This window comes from Manis pentadactyla, chromosome 2, assembly GCF_030020395.1.
Source record: "Manis pentadactyla isolate mManPen7 chromosome 2, mManPen7.hap1, whole genome shotgun sequence".
Taxonomy (NCBI): domain Eukaryota; kingdom Metazoa; phylum Chordata; class Mammalia; order Pholidota; family Manidae; genus Manis; species Manis pentadactyla.
The window spans coordinates 113,049,598-113,066,995 of NC_080020.1; the positions used below are offsets into that span (position 1 = coordinate 113,049,598).

Sequence of the window (17,398 nt, forward strand, 5' to 3'; positions counted from 1 at the left end):
TAATCAGTTCATCAGAAAGCCTCCCACACTAGGATATACAGCAGTTTCCACACAATTTCAATTTACATAATGTCTATTTTCCTCATTAAGCTAAGCTCCTTGACAGGAGCAATGTCTTTTGGTAACAGATTATTTATAGGGTCTGCATTTTGATGGATATTGCTAGATTATCTTGCAAATAGATTACATCACATTTTAATGTGTATATGAAGTGGACTGTTTCCTTACAATTTTACCTCATTACATGATATCAATTTTTTATAATTTTGCAAGAAAACTTCTTATTTAAAGAATTTATAATTGCTCTCAGTGAGCTTGAATATCTTCTCAGATTTTTTTTTGGCTAATTGTATTTCTTCTTTCTTCCCAATTTTCTGTTAATTTGTAAAAGCTCTCCATATATTAAGGATAGTGATTTTTTTGTCATATAAATGATAAATGGTTTTTCATAACTTTGTGTATAATCCAATTGGTTTTCTTGCCTCCATTTTTGTATTCCTTAAGGCCATTTTCTACAATAAAATGTTCTTTTTAATACCTTGGTCAGTTTGTTTTCTCTCTTGCTTCCCAGCCTTTGAGCATGCTGTTTGTTATGCCTAGACCAGTGATTCCAACTTATTCAAAATTTCATTAGTATTATAGAATATTGTGATTGTTTGGGAACTACTCGTTCCAAGGATTCCCCTCCCTAATCCATTATGCCCTTCATACTTGTTAAATTCCTTATTTAATAATCTCATCACCAGACTGTAATCTTATCAAAGATCTGTAACACCCTGTCTTCCCACTCTACCCTCAAGTATGGGTTGAAGTGACCTTAAACCTAGCACAGTGCTGGCACCTGGTATTAAACAGATGTGGATTGAATCATTAGTTGTGACTTCTGTGGATTATTCTGCCATGGGAAAAGAGTACGTGCTTTGTGACATTTGTGGCCTGTTTTGCTTCCTCTGATTTCTTCACTGTATTTTAGATAATGATATAATTAAGCTTGATGAGCAAGGTGGAGGAACACAATCCTGTTCTTTGAGAATCACAAAGTTTATCCGATCAATTGCGACTTTTTTATAATGCTTATTCATCTTTCTGTACCAAGTAAGCAAATGATAAGGGAGTAAATTTAGAAGGTAATAAAAAGTTTGAAGGTATAGACATAGCTATTCTATAACTTGTGTTTTTACTTGTGTTCTTCAGACCTTTTATTCAGTGAATGGAACTTCATGTATGTGCTAGGTAATTTGGGTTGAAATTAAACTTGTAAGAGTAGAGTACCTAGAGCATTCTCATTTGAAACATATGTATAGAAATGGAAATCTTTTTTATTTTTCTTAATGTTTTTATAGGAGGTTCGTAAAGTGAATGAAAGCATCAAGTATAACCACCCATTGAGAAAATGTGTTGATACAATACTTAAAAAGGTAATTAATAATATTCTTATCTATTTTCTTTTGAAATATAAATTTATATAATAGAAAAGAACAGAAAAGTATGACAATAGCCTATAACTGAGGTCTTCCTTTGTTATTATAAGTTTAACATTACTTATTGCCAGTATTTTACATTAAAATATGGATATAGAGGTTATGTTATGTATAATGATTGCCATGATACAGCAATGGAGATAGACCTTTACAGTTTCTAACAGAGGTACAAACTGCAAATTGTAGAATAAGTTAGTCATTGTAATGAAAGTACAACATAGAGAATATAACCAATAATATTGTAATATCTTGGTATGGTAATAGAGTAGCTACACTATTGGGGTGAACATCAAGTAATGTATATAATTACCAAGTCAATATGTTGTACATCTGAAACAATATAATATTATATATCAACTATATTCCAATAAAAAAATTAAATTAAAAAAAAGAAAAAGTGTCATTGGATGTGGTCACAGAGAGCATGTCTCTCATAAGAATATAAACCAGGGCCTCAATCTCTTTCTGGCAGCTCCTACATGTCATTTTATATTTCATATATCATAAAATGAATGCCATTATGAAATGTTTAACACAGATATTAAATAAGAAACCATATAATTAAGGTTTTGATACATTGGTATTAGAATAGGGGTATTCATATACTTCCAAAAATGAGTTCCCCAGTTGTCTTCTATGCAACCACAGAACCACGGAAATATTTCTTTTCCTAGATTTTGAACTTATTATGCTGATTATTAGCTAGTGTTCCTTTTGGCTAAGACGATAGCCAAGATAATCAATTCTTCAATAATTTCTCTTACATTTGCTACCTTTTGAGACCTGTGCATGAATGTTACCAACTTGCCCAAGTTCATATAGGTAATAAATGACTGATAAGGCAGATGACTCCAAATCATGAATTAGTTTCTCATACTATGCCTTTCAAAAATGCAACATCTTGGATTTGTTGTGATTTTTCTTCATTATTTAGCTAGGAAAATAATTGACGGTGTTTTTCAGGTGTCTGCATGGAATAATCCTCTCAAATACTAGTTGCTTCATGTAGATTTCCCTTGCCCTACCCATTCCCAGCTAGTATATCAGAGCATAAATGTTAATAGAGGTAAGAAGACATCAATACCTCTTTTTCAAGAAAATGTTAGTAACTAAAAATCCAGCTATTAAGAGATGCCAGAAAAGGAAGAAGATATTTTTGACAAAATTAGAAATGCCCAAGAATGGAAAAGATTTTAATAAAAATAAAATTTCTGTCTCTTTGCAAATAAGGTTTTAAAAATCTACCTGTTACTTCTAGTGCCCTACAGAATATCAGGAAAAAATGGGTAGGAACATGGATGATTATGAAGATTTTGATGAAAAGCATAATACTTACCCAAGTGAAAAGAGTCTGGTAAAACTACATAAACAGGTAACTTTATTAATTAAGCTATTTTACTAATGATTTTAGTTAGAGTTACAATTACTGCCTACAAAAAAGGAATTTGAATGGACATGTATTTGATCCTGTCTTTATCATTATTATTTGAGGTGTCTTAATTTTGTGTTTCTTAACAGGGTACTGTTGATGTACTATTGGAGTTTTGGGAGGGGGGATTATTCACTAAGGCTGTTACATGTATTACAGAAAATTAACATCCTTGGCCTCCAGTCAGTAAATGCCATTAGCACTTCCTCATTTTTGTGGCAACCAAAGTATGCTCCCTAGTAGGGAGTTGAACCACTGTTAGATCAGAATGCTGACACGTATACCCTTTTTCTCTTTTTTTAGGTGATTTATTCAGTTCAGAGACACCGTCGAACTCAAGTTCAATGGCAGATTCTTTTAGAACAAGCATTTTATCTAGAAGATGTAGCAAAAAATGAAACTAGTGCTACTCGTCAGTTTGTTCACACCTTTCAGTCACCAGAGCTAGAAAATAGATTTGTCCAATATTTTTATAATCCTACATTTGGTATGTAATTTGATATAAATCTCAAAGTTTAATTTTCCTGAAGGAAGAAAGTGTATTTTCACCAATTCCGAGTTGAACTGTATTTATATTATTTGACTTACATCATGTGGTAATATGAAGCTGATTATAATAGAATTTAATCTATAAATTATAAAGGTGGTAGAATAAATGGGTTGTTGGTGCAGGTAGAGTCAGACAGTGAAGTAGGAACACTAGATGAAGGTATTTCTTGGAAACAGGGATGCTGTGATGAGATTATATGGAAGGTGTAATTGACAAAAATTTAGGAATGACTGAGGGAATGAGTTGTTCGGATAGGGTGGAAGACAAGATCACTGGATGAGACGACGTCAGAGTGAAAGACTGAATATTGAAAGATAGAACTTGAAGTGGATATTGAAATCAGCAATTATGCTGAGAGTAGGGTTGAAAAGATTTAGAGTGAACTAAGAAATCAACTATTGAAGTAATGAAGTGAAAACATTGCCTTTTCAATTTTGAGACCTTTCTTTTTTTTAACTTTTATTTTTACCTAAAGTCAGACTTAACAAAAGTTGCCAGAATAGTACCAAGAATTCTCATATACCCCTCACTCGTATTCTCCAAGTGTTAATATTTTATCATTTTTTATTTGCTTTATCTTTCTGTCTGTATATATAATTTTCCTTAATCTTTTCAGAGTTGAATCCAAACATGATGTCTCTTTGCTCCTAATGTTTCCATGTATATTTTAGAGACATTTTCTTATATAACCAAATATATTGGTCAAAATCAGGAAATTAACATCAGTACTATCATCTACAGACCTTAATCAGATTTTGCTAATCATTCCAATAATATTTGTAAAAACTTCCAGATCATGCATTGCATTCATTTGTCATGGCTTCTTAATCTTCTTTCCTAGAGAATGATATCTCAGTCTCTATTTATGTTTTATAACATTGATGTTTTTGGAGACTATAGATATTTTTTTTTGAGTGTCCCTGAAGTTGAGTTTGATGGTTTCTCAAGATGGATGCAGGTGTGCATTTTTGGCAGGAATACTGTAGCAGTGAGGTCATGTTCTCAGTGCCTCACAGCAGGAGGCACATGATATCAGTTTGTCCTATTACTGGTGATCTTTGGTTAGGATGGTTTACCTGGTGTCTCCATTATAAAATTCTTACTTTTGTCTTTACAATTATGTATCTTGTATGGAGATATTTTTTGAAACATTGTAAATACCCTGTTGTTCCTTTGTGGTTTTCCTAATCCTTTTTTTCCTCTTATCTTCCAGAGTGGTACTGGGAATGTCTTTTGCGACCATGGTTTTACAGGATACTAGCTGTGGTTTTGTCCATCTTCTCTGTGATTGTTGTGTGGTCAGAGTGCACATTCTTCAGCACTACACCTGTCTTATCCCTCTTCGCAGTATTCATACAGCTGGCCGAGAAAACATACAATTACATTTACATCGAGGTCAGTTTATTTTATAACTCATAAATATGTGTCAGTTCATAGTATAATCCTTACCTGTGGTATCTTTTCCATATATTTCTTCTGGTATTAATGAAAAAAATGAAGTTTCCCACAATATTTTCAGACTTCCAAAAATGAGCTTCATTAATTTACCCACACTATAAAAACTGAGGACTGTGAGGAGAGATGAATAGGTGCATGATAGTGCAAAGCTCTTTTATGAGAATACTTTTATCCTGCTTATGACAGTGAAGCTATATAACTTACAGTCTTCACATGAAGAATTTCCAGGGGAATGGGACAGCAGACTCATTCAAGAGGTAGATTTGAAACTTACAGATAGGATGTTGAAGTTGTTGGGATGTAGATTTTTAAACTCATGTTCTTAGGTGGTTAAAAAAAGCTGTTACTGTGCTTAAGTTTAAGAATGTCCATAAATGTTAGTTGGAAGTAAAGGATAAATTTGTGACAGTGTATAAAGTATAGAAGTCTGTTAGTCTTAAGTCCATTTGTCTTAAACTAGTTTTGGATTATTGTCTTCTGTTTTTTTTCTTTCAGATCGCTTGCTTCCTTTCCATCTTCTTTCTAAGTATCTGTGTTTATTCTACTGTGTTCAGGATTCGTGTATTTAACTATTATTACTTGGCTTCACATCACCAGACTGATGCTTACAGCCTTCTTTTCAGTGGCATGTAAGTATAAATGTATTTAGAAATGAGAAGTTTCTCTATTGTATGTATTCTGATCTTTTATTTTTTGCTGTTTATGGGTGTTCCACTAACACTGGTATATCTATGAGTTAATTGATTAGGTTTAAGTGTTAATTAGATGTTTGTGGATTGTAAATCCTGCTTGAAATTTAAGGTTAAAATATGTATGCTAGGTTAGGAAGGAAAAGAGACATAGCCTTAGGGATTTACCAATTAGAGATTCAATAAGTAGGCAAGTAAATAATAGGAACATTTGAGAGTTTAGAGACTAAGTCAGAGAGTGTTCTGAGATTCAGTGGCCTCAAACTGAATTGTGGAAGACTTAAGAAAACCAACAGGAATAATTTTTGCTAGGAGAGTTAGCAAGAATTTAGAGGGATGGCTCCAGCTTGGGCTAGGTACACTATTTGTCCTTTTTGTTAAAGCAGTCATATTAAGTATTTATGAAAGCTGGACTTAGGGAAGTTCACAGAGGAATCAGTATCTGAGGCATCTTTAAGACTTCCTTTTTTTACCTTTTTTTCCCTCAAAATGATTATAGGCTCACAGGAAGTTGCAAATACATTACAAAGAGTGCTATTAACCTTTACCTAGCTTCCCTGAATGGAGACTTCATATAGCAATTGTACAGTATCAAAAACAGGAAATTTACATTGATACATTACTGTTAATTAGACTGCGTTCTCAACACTTTTATCCTCAGTTCATTTGTGAGTGTGTGTGTGTGTGTGTGTGTGTGTGTGGATTCCTATAACCACCACCACAAGCAAGACAGAACTCTTCTACCAATGCAGAAGAACTCCTCTCATTACCTCTTTGTATTCACATTGTCCCTTCATTTTCCTCTTTCCCTATTCTCCAACTCTAGTTCTATAAAACTCTCTTTTGATTTGGACAAAACTGAGCTTTGACAGTTCTTCATACCTGTACTTGTCTGAGTGACATACTTTCATATGACTTCAGATCTTTTACGTACTGAGTATAATTTACCTTTAGGATATTACTGTCCTTCTCATACTGAGACATTGTACAGATGGTAGGCTTGAAAAGGCACATACAAAGGCACTCCACAAATTCTTAGGATAAAGCAGTGGCAGCCACCACCAAAGCAGGCTGCCTGAGGCTGGAGTTTTGCCATGTAGGTGTTAATGTTTTAGGGGACTGTGACTAATAGAATTTTTAGAATATCTCTTAAGTAAGTAAGGGAAGTTAACTTTAAGAATTCAAAATATATATAATACAAATAGAGTAAAATAATAGTTACAATGATTTGAAATGTTCTTAATATAGTTTAATGTAATATAAAATGTATTTTGCTGCTTTATTTCTTGTATATTATGTTTATAAATGCTTATTACAGGTTATTTTGCCGTTTGACTCCTCCTTTATGTCTTAATTTCTTGGGTTTGACTCATATGGATTCGTCCATCTCTCACCAGAATACACAGCCAACTGCTTATACATCTGTAAGTATGATCATAAAACAGTTTTTTCAATTCATTATCTAAATGAGGTGTTATTGTGAAATTTCTTTTAATGTTGGCAGAAACATTCTTTAGTATTAATAACAGATCTTCTTTTAAATATTGAACCAACTTTTAAAGTTTACATATGTCATTACTGACTGAATAAAAGTGATTTGTGTCCCCTTTATTAAAAAAAAAGGTTTTTGGTTTACATAAACCAAAATTGGTTTGCAATATCAATAGACCTGAACTATAATATTAGCTTCTATAGTTATAGTCTTCAAATGGTTGACAAAAAAAATTCTACAGTAAAAACTCCACAAAGGAATTATTAGGGTTTTATTTGAGCCTAGGTTTAGGACAGCTGCCCAGAGAACACAGTTCTTCTGAAGAAGAAAAGTGCTCCGGATAGGAGAGCTGTCTTACAAGGTTATATATGCTTTCTAACAAAGGACGTAAGTCATGATGTCAATAGCTACATTCTAAAGATTAATATATACAGAAATTGATGGTAGGTATTATTTCTTTGATCATTGCCTAGACACAGGGTAGTTTCAAAGAACTATTCAGATGTAAAGCAGATGTATGGTGTTTACCCTACAGACCACAAATCAGGTCTTTGTTGTAGATAACCCAGGCCAAGCACTTCCCAGAAGTGTGTATTCTTAGCATTTCTTCTTGGCAATAAAATATAATTGGCATATATAGTTGTATTAGTTTAAGGTGTATAACATAATGATTTGATATATGTATATATTGCAAAATGATTACCACAATAAGTTAGTTGACATCCATCGCCTGACTTAATTAAAATTTTTTTATCTTGTGTTGGGGAACTTAAACATTACTCCATTTAGTGCTTTATTTCTAAGTCCAAATTTATTAATTGGTTATGGCTTATTTTCTAATGATGGAAAATATAGAACTGTACTGATTTAACACATTTTTCTTGCTCTTCAGATCATGGGTTCCATGAAAGTTTTGTCCTTTATTGCAGATGGATTCTATATATATTATCCTATGTTGGTGGTAATTCTCTGCATTGCTACTTACTTTAGGTAAGAAACCTAACATTGGATATTTTTCCTTGTACTCTTAACTCAATCTGAATATGTGTCTTGCCAATGGATTTCAGCCCCTGGCAAGGTCACTATGGATTCAGTGTGACCAAAGAAATGACAGTAGAATGTTTCTTTGGGGTGAAATGGTTTATTACCTGGCTTGTTCTCCTGGTGGTAGGTCGAGCACTACTGTCTCTGCCTCCACCCAGAGCACTGGGCTGAGCTCTCTGTATAGTGTAATAATAGCTTATTGCTTACAGGTGTGGAAGTGGTAGCCTAACAACAGGCCAGTTACATCATCAGGTGGTTTAAGTTCAGTGAGGATCCTGGCCACAGGAACCCCAACTTCCCCACACTCCGCCCCTCCAATATACACGCCCTCAATCTTCCGCAATGGCCCCTGTGCAAGAAAGCTGGAGCACTGTAACCATATTCCACAACAGCAACAGGAGATAACAACAACTTAGAGATAATAACAAAAATTAAGATACAATGATTTTGATACAGGTAACAAAAATTATAATAATCCTCAAGCCAGAGGAGGTTCCTAATCCACAAAGACCTTAGGGATGATAAGACACATGTTTTAATGACACCAACATAGGCAGATCTTGTCCATCAGGTAGGATGCATGCAAGAGAGTGGTCCTGTGATAGGACAGTAGCAGGAAGGGGGTCCCACCCAGGTCTAGTATACCATACTTTTATTCCTTTCCCCATTGTGGGGGGGTTACTGGAGGGTCTATATAGTGCTACTGGAGGTGCATGCACTGGCCATAATGATAAAACAAAACTCTCAGGTAAGATGTTTCTACCTTCTGGCCATTCAGGATATACTACTATGACCTTTGGGGGCCACTCTGCTGTTTTCCAGGAATACACAGGAGGCCAGCTTCCAGGCCGTCATTGGTCCATGTGTCAAAAGGTCCAAGGCCACATCCACTCAATGGGGTCTCTGAAGTTCAGTGCAGTTGGTGCTGGTAGCAAGATATTCTGGTGGCCAAACCTTGGCTTCAGTGATTCTTCTTGAGTGAGGTTGGTTCCCTCTCCAGCAGGAAGTCTTACAAACACACAGGCTGGACTTGTGGCTCTGTGTCTGACCCCTAACTCTTTGGTCTTAATGGCTGGAACTGCTGCTCTGGTTTCAGTTGTTGCCATAGCTCTAGTAAGATCCTATTTGACTTCCCATCTAATTTCCTTCCATCTGTTCCTGCCCATATTAAATCAACCCACATCTGGGTCCTCATACCTTTCATGGGGCCCTTTAAATTCTTCCTGTGAATAGCAGACTTAATTCTTTCTGTGTTATCTTTGCCATAGCCTCTCCTAAGTCAGCTACTGTATGTGTCTCCTCGCTTATGGGATGCCCTAAGTGAGGGGAAAGGTTGGCCACTAGAGACCCAAAGAGGGATGTTGGAGCCATTTGAAACACAATATTTCTCATCCCAGTAGTGAAAATCTCTTCATCTGGGCCATTATTCTCTCGACTATAGATGGCATTTCTTATACCTAGCTCTCGTAACACCTGTTGGAGCTCAGCATACATGTGCCATCTAACAGGAGAGGATGCTGGATCACCCTGATTGGGCTACACAGCACGAAGTGCAGCCATAAGCCAATCGAGGGGGGAGTGATTCCCTGGGGTCTGATGTGCATTTTGTAACTGCTGCCTTAAGGTGGGCTGCACTGTCAGAGAAGCCAGCTTTCCCATCTCTGATCCCAACAGAACAATTCCATCCACCCCTAAGTCCCACAGACACAGAAGCCAAGCTGATAACTGACTCCAAGGGCTTCTGCCTAAACTGGGAGCTCAAATCCACCAGCTGAGCCTGAGTATAGGAGTTGACCATAGAGTGCTCTGCCACCTAGGGAGGGGGCTGCTCCTCTCCTTGGGGGTCTCTCAGCTGCAGGGTCTTAATTTTCTTTACAAACCCTGGGCATGCTTTCAATAGAGGAAGGGTCAGTGCCTTTGGAACCACCCCTTCATCCTTCCCCAGCTCCTCCATTTCCGGGGCTGATGGCACCTTCCTCTCCCCTCCACTGAGTGTCTCCTCTGCTACAACCTTTACCTTTTCTACCATGCTTCGCAGCTGGTGTTCTCGTGCTGCCTCCGCCTGTGCTTCCCTCAGGAGTTCATTTTTTTCATTGATGGCCTTTTCCTCCTTCAGAGCACCTGAGAGCGCTGCTGTCTCGTTCTGTAAGGAAACTTTTACCTCTTCAACAGCACCTCATTGCCGGCAGTCTCATGCTGCCTCCTCTTGCATCAATGCTATTTCCTTCTTCAGTGAATCCACAGGAGTTCACAGCTCGCATTCTCATGCTGCCATTTCTTGGGTCTTTTTCAGGAGCATGTCCTCTTCTGTAACTTTTTAAATACTGTGTGAGGCAGCCAACCCACAGTCCCCACTGCCTCACGGGCACTCTTGTCTCTCAAAAGACCTACTTACTATACCAAGGACCACCCCTACTGCCTCAGGTATCACCTCAACTTGCCTCCAGTCCTGGGGTGGGGCCCAGCCCTCGAGGAGGCAGGCCACCTCAGACCACATACCCATTGGGGGACAGTCCACTGTCTTCCCATTCATAGGGGCAGTGCGCTGAAGCATCCCTCTCATAAGGGCAGGCTGTCTTTTTCTTTGGTCAACAATGAACACTGCCAACTTCACCAATTATCTTTTTCCTAGTGTGGGGAAGTTGGGGTTCCTGTGGCCAGTATCCTCATAGAACTTAAACCACCTGATGATGTAACTGGCCTATTGCCAGGCTACAACTTCCACACCTGTAGGCAATAAGCTATTATTGCACTATATAGAGAGCTCGGCCTAGTGCTCTGGGCAGAGGCAGAGATGCTAGTGCTCGACCTACCACTGGGAGAACAAGCCAGTAATAAACCTTTTCACCCCAAAGAAACGTTTTACCATCATTTCTTTGGTCACACTGAATCCATAGTGACCTTACCAGGGTCTGAAACCCATTGGCAAGACAATATTCTTTCTCTTTAAAGCTCCTTTAATATTCACTGGTTGGGTTTTGGTTGTTTATTTTATTGTGGCTTGTGGAGAGCTGGGCATAGTGTAAAGGGATTGCTTAAGTGAACAGGTCAGGTTATTCCTCCTGAAGGTATTTTTTAAGAAAAGAGAGGTGGAGTTTTTAGTCTACAGAGTGATCAGATTAATTTCTGAGTGTTAACTCTAGTTTGGCCTTCAACACTTATAGCCATTGTAGCTTATAAAACACCCCATGCCCAGCTTCTATCCAATAATGTAAGTTTAGTCTTAGGGTTTTCCCACAATCATTGAGTTTCTAGATGCCTCAGACCATAACCAGCCCAGAGCATTAGGTAAGGAGCAATTGTAATTAGTCAGAACAGATAAAGTTGGAAAGTACACAGGCTGTTATTTTCATATGATTAGAAAAAGTGATAGAATCTTAGCAAGGGTGACATTCAAAAGGAATTAAAAACAGCTGTGCTGACTTCTAGCACCTTTTCTTCTGTACTTCTACCTTTCAGGTGCCCTTATCCTGTACTCTGTCTTCCCTTATCACTACTTAAGTACTTGTGACACAGCAAAAAGACCACTTTTAAAAAAATACTTCATTGATGTTAATCATTTTGCTTTTGTGATGAAAATATTTCATGTAACCATTTAAATCTTCCAGTAGCTTTGCAGTTACTACAAATAATATGCATATACTCAGAATATTGAGGAAACAGTTTTGTTTTGAAATAAACTCTCTATTGAATTTTAAAAAACATTTATATTTTGTCTTTTCATAAGTAAAATAAAGGATTGTACTTTAAAATAAAGTTGCAATATGACTTCATAGTAAATCTAATATTTTGAGTTTTTTGTGTTGTAGAAAAGACAGATTTATACTGTGAAAATTGTAGAGACCAGTCATACTTTACATGTCCAAAACTAAGTTTTGATCATCTGTGTATTCATTTTAAAAGTTTATAAAACTACTAATGGAACATTAAAAGCTTGTGATGTATGAATTATATCTTCTCATTTTAGTAGTTATGTTGGCAAGATTAGCATCTCTTCTTACCTTATTAGATTGTATTAGATTTTTACTGGATCAGGTAAATAGATGGGTGGGTTAGAGCTTTGTTAACTAGAAAATCTTAGACAAATATAAGAAATTATTTATAAAAAGAAAATTGTTGAAGTTAAAAATAATCCATTAAAGTGTTTTTTTAGAGTTAATTAGGATTAACTTGTCATGCCAATTTGTTTTTAATTTTTTATTAAGGTATTATCGATATACACTTTTATGAAGGTTTCACATGAAAAAACAATGTGATTACTACATTTACCCATATTATCAAGTCCCTGCCATACCCCATTGCAGTCACTGTCCATCAGTATAGTAAGATGCCATAGATTCACTACTTGCCTTCACTGTGCTGCATTGTTTTCCCCATGATCCCCCACACCATGTGTACTAAACATAATACCCCTCAATCCCCTTCTCCCTCCCTCCCCACCCACCCTCCCACACCCCTCCCCTTTGATAACTACTAGTTCCTTCTTGGAGTCTCTAAGTCTGCTGTTGTTTGTTCCTTCACTTTTGCTTCGTTGTTATACTCCACAAATGAGGGAAATCATTTGGCACTTGTCTTTCTCCGCCTGGCTTATTTCATTGAGCACAATAACCTCCAGCTCCATCCATGTTCTTGCAAATGGCAGGATTTGTTTCTTTCTTATGGCTGAATAATGTTCCATTGTGTATATGTACCACCTTTTTTTTATCCATTCATCTACTGATGGACACTGAGGTTGCTTCCATACCTTGGCTATTGTAAAAAGTGCCACAGTAAACATAGAGGTGCATGTGTCTTTTTGAATCTGAGAAGTTGTATTCTTTGGGAAAATTCCAAGGAGTGGGATTCCTGGATCAAAAGGTATTTCTATTTTTAGTTTTTTGAGGAACTTCCATACTGCTTTCCATAATGGTTGAACTAGCTTACATTCCCATCAGCAGTGTAGGAGGGTTCCCCTTTCTCTGTATCCTCGCCAGCATTTGTTGTTCTTAGTCTTTTCGATCCTGGCCATCCTTACTGGTGTGAGGTGATATCTCATAGTGGTTTTAATTTGCATTTCCCTGATGATTAGTGATGTGGAGCATCTTTTCATGTGTCTGTTGGTCATCTGAATTTCTTCTTTGGAGAACTGTCTCTTCATATCTTCTGCCCATCTGTTAATTGGGTTATTTGCTTTTTGGGTGTTGAAGAGTGTAAGTTCTTTATATATTTTGGATGTTAACCCCTTGTTGGATATGTCTTTTACAAATATATTCTCCCATACTGTAGGATGCCTTTTTGTTCTATTGATGGTCTCTTTTGCCATACAGAAACTTTTTAGTTTGATGTAGTCCCATGGGTTCATTTTTGCTTTTGTTTCCCTTGCTCAAGGAGATGTGTTCAGGAAGAAGTTGCTCATGCTTATATTCAGGAGATTTTTGCCTATGTTTCCTTCTGTGAGTTTTATGGTTTCATGGCTTACATTCAGATCTTTGATCCATTTTGAGTTTACTTTTGTGTATGGGGTTAAACAGTAATCCAGTTTCATTGTCTTGCATGTAGCTGTTCAGTTTTGCCAACACCAGCTGTTGAAGAGGCTGTCATTTCCCCATTGTATGTCCATGACTCCTTTATCATGTATTAATTGACCATATATGGTTGGATTTATATCAGGGCTCTCTAGTCTGTTCCATTGGTCTATGGGTCTGTTCTTGTGTCAGTACCAAATTGTCCTGATTACTGTGGCTTTGTAGTAGAGCTTGAAGTTGGAGAGCATAATCCCTCCAGCTTTTATTCTTCCTTCTCAGAATTGTTTTGGCTATTTGGGGTCTTTTGTGGTTCCATATGAATTTTAGAATGACTTTCTCTAATTTGTTGAAGAATGCTGTTGGTATTTTGATAGGAATTGCATTGAATCTGTAGATTGCTTTAGGCAGGATGGACATTTTGACAATATTAATTCTTCCTATGCATAAGAACGGGATGTATTTCCATTTATTGGTATTTTCTTTAATTTCTTTCATGAGTGTCTTGTAGTTTTCAGAGTATCGGTCTTTCACTTCCTTGGTTAGGTTTATTCCTAGGTATTTTATTCTTTTAGATGCAACTGTGAATGGGATTGTTTTCATGATTTCTCTTTCTGCTAGTTCATTGTTAGTGTATAGGAATGCAACAGATTTCTGCATATTAATTTTGTATCCTGCAACTTTGCTGGATTCAAATATTAGATCTAGTAGTTTTGGAGTGGATTCTTTAGGGTTTTTTATGTACAATATCATTTCATCTGCAAACAGGGACAGTTTAACTTCTTCCTTGCCAATCTGGGTACCTTTTATTTCTTTGTGTTGTCTGATTGCTGTGTCTAGGACCTCCAGTACTATGTTGAATAGAAGTGGGGAGAGTGGGCATCCTTGTCTTGTTACCAATCTTAAAGGAGAAGCTTTCAGCTTCTCGCTGTTAAGTATAATGTTGGCTATGGGTTTGTCATACATGGCCTTTATTATGTCGAGGTACTTGCCCTCTGTACCCATTTTGTAGAGAGTTTTTATCGTGAATGGACGTTGAATTTTGTCAAATGCTTTTTCAGCATCTATGGAGATTATCATGTGGTTTTGGTCCTTCTTTTTGTTGATGTGGTGGATTATGTTGATGGATTTTCAAATGTTGTACCATCCTTGCATCTGTGGAATAACTCCTACTTGATCATGATGGATGATCTTTTTGATGTATTTGTGAATTCAGTTTGCTAACATTTTGTTGAGTATTTTTGCATCTATGTTCATGAGGGATATTGATCTGTAATTTTCTTTTTTTGTGGTGTCATTGCCTTGTTTTGGTATTAGAGTAATGCCTCATAGAAAGAGTTTGGAAGTATTCCCTCTTCTTCTACTCTTTGGAAAACTTTAAGTAGGATGGGTATTAGGTCTTCACTAAATATTTAATAAAATTCAGTGGTGCAGCCATCTGCTCCAGGGGTTTTGTTCTTATCTAGGTTTTTGATTCCTTGCTGGTAATTGGTCTGTTCAGATTTTCTGTTTCTTCCTTAGTCAGCCTTGGAAGGTTGTATTTTTCTAGAAAGTTTTCCATTTCTTCTAGGTTGTCCAGTTTGTTAGCATATGATTTTTCATAGTATTCTTGAATAATTCTTTGTATTTCTGTGGTGTCCATAGTGATTTTTCCTTTCTCATTTCTGATTCTGTTTATCTGAGTAGAGTCTCTTATTTTCTTGATAAGTCGGGGTAGGGGTTTGTCTGTTTTGTTTATTTTCTCAAAGAACCAGCTCTTGCTTTCATTGATTCTTTCTATTGTTTTATTCTCGATTCTATTTATTTCTGCTCTAATGTTTATTATGTTCCTCCTTCTACTGACTTTGGGCCTCATTTGTTCTTCTTTTTCTAGTTTAGTTAATTGTGAGTTTAGACTGCTCATATGGGACTGTTCTTTCCTGAGGTAGGCCTGTATTGCAGTATATTTTCCTCTTAGCACAGCCTTGGCTGCGTCCCACAGATTTTGTGGTTTTGAATTATTGTTGTCATTTGTCTCCATATATTGCTTGATCTCTGTTTTTATTTGGTCATTGATCCATTGGTTATTTAGGAGCACGTTGTGAAGCCTTCATGTGTTTGTGGGATTTTTCATTTTTTTGTGTCATTTATTTCTAGTTCCTTACCTTTGTGGTCTGAGAAACTGGTTGATACAATTTCAGTCTTTTTCAATTTACCAAGGCTTTTTCTGTGGCCTAGAATATGATCTAGTCTTGAAAATGTTCCATTTGCCCTTGAGAAGAATGTGTATGCTGCTTTCGGGTGTTGAGTTCTGTAGGTATCTGTTAGGTCCATCTGATCTAATGTGTTGTTTAGCGCTTCTGTCTCTTTACTTATTTTCTGTCTAGTTGATCTGTCCTTCAGAGTGAGTGGTGTGCTAAAGTCGCCTAGAATGAATGCATTGCATTCTATTTCCCCTTTTAATTCAGTTAGTATTTGTTTCACATATGTAGTTGCTCCTGTGTTGGGGGCATAGATATTTATAATGGTTATATCTTCTTGTTGTATTGACTCTTTTATTATTATGTAATGTCCTTCTCTGTCTCTTGTGACTTTCATTGTTTTGAAGTCTATTTTGTCTGATACAAATACTGCAACTCCTGCTTTTTTCTCCCTATTAGTTGCATGAAATATCTTTTTCCAACCCTTCACTTTTATTCTGTGTATATCTTTGGGTTTAAAGTGAGTCTCTTGTAGGTAGCATATAGATGGGTCTCATTTTTTAATCCATTCAGTGACTCTATGTCTTTTGATTGGTACATTCATTCCATTTACATTTAGGGTCATTATCGATAGGTATGCACTTATTGCCATTGCAGGCTTTAGATTCATGGTTACCAAAGGTTCAAGGTTCACTTCCTTACTATAAGAGTCTAACTTAATTCACTTAATATGCTATTACAAACACAATCTAAAGGTTCTTTTTTTTTTCTCCTCCTTTTTCTTCCTCATCCATTCTTTATATGTTAGGTATCATATTCTGTACTTTTTGTCTATCCCTTGATTGACTTTGGGGATATTTAATTTAATTTTGCATTTGCTTAGTAATTAGCTGTTCTATTTTCTTTACTGTGGTTTTATTACCTCTGGGGACAGCTATTAAATGTTAGGAACAGTTCCATCTATAGCAGTCCCTCCAAAATAGACTGTAGAGATGGTTTGTGGGAGGTAAATTCTCTCAGCTTCTGCTTATCTGGAAATTGTTTAATGCCTCCTTCAAATTTAAATGATAATCTTGCCAGATAAAGTAATCTTGGTTTTAGGCCCTTCTGCTTCATTGCATTAAATACATCATGCCACTCCCTTCTGGCCTGTAAGGTTTCTGCTGAGAAGTCTGATGTGAGCCTGATGGGCTTTCCTTTGTATGTGATGTTATTTCTCTCTCTTTCTGCTTTTAATAGTCTGTCCTTATCCTTGCTCTTTGCCATTTTAATTACTATATGTCTTTGTGTTGTCTTCCTTGGGAGATTGTCCTTGTGTTGGGAGATCTGTCCAGCCCCATGGCCTGAGAGACCATCTGCTTCCCCAGATTGGGGAAGATTTCAGCAATTACCTCCTCAAAGACACTTTATGTCTCTTTTTCTCTCTTCTTCGGGTATCCCTATAATGCGAGTATTGTTCCTTTTGGATTGGTCACACAGTTCTCTCAATATTTTTTCATTCTTAGAGGTTCTTTTTTTTCTCTGTCCCTCAGCTTCTTTCTAGTCCTCTTCTCTTGTTTCTATTTCATTTATCG

The 17,398-nt window shown here is 36.5% G+C and overlaps 1 protein-coding gene across 6 annotated transcripts in view; it reads left to right on the forward strand.

Annotated features, from left to right (window-relative positions):
* LMBRD2 (LMBR1 domain containing 2) overlaps positions 1-17,398 on the forward strand; it is a 67,445-nt gene that overhangs the window by 19,123 nt on the left and 30,924 nt on the right. For all 6 annotated transcript variants that reach the window (XM_057495808.1, XM_036932104.2, XM_057495805.1 and 3 more), the window contains 7 exons: positions 1,344-1,418; positions 2,740-2,853; positions 3,214-3,397; positions 4,674-4,855; positions 5,414-5,547; positions 6,926-7,031; positions 7,992-8,089. In XM_057495808.1, the coding sequence (XP_057351791.1) occupies positions 1,344-1,418; positions 2,740-2,853; positions 3,214-3,397; positions 4,674-4,855; positions 5,414-5,547; positions 6,926-7,031; positions 7,992-8,089 (893 nt within the window). The remainder of the gene's footprint in view (positions 1-1,343; positions 1,419-2,739; positions 2,854-3,213; positions 3,398-4,673; positions 4,856-5,413; positions 5,548-6,925; positions 7,032-7,991; positions 8,090-17,398) is intronic.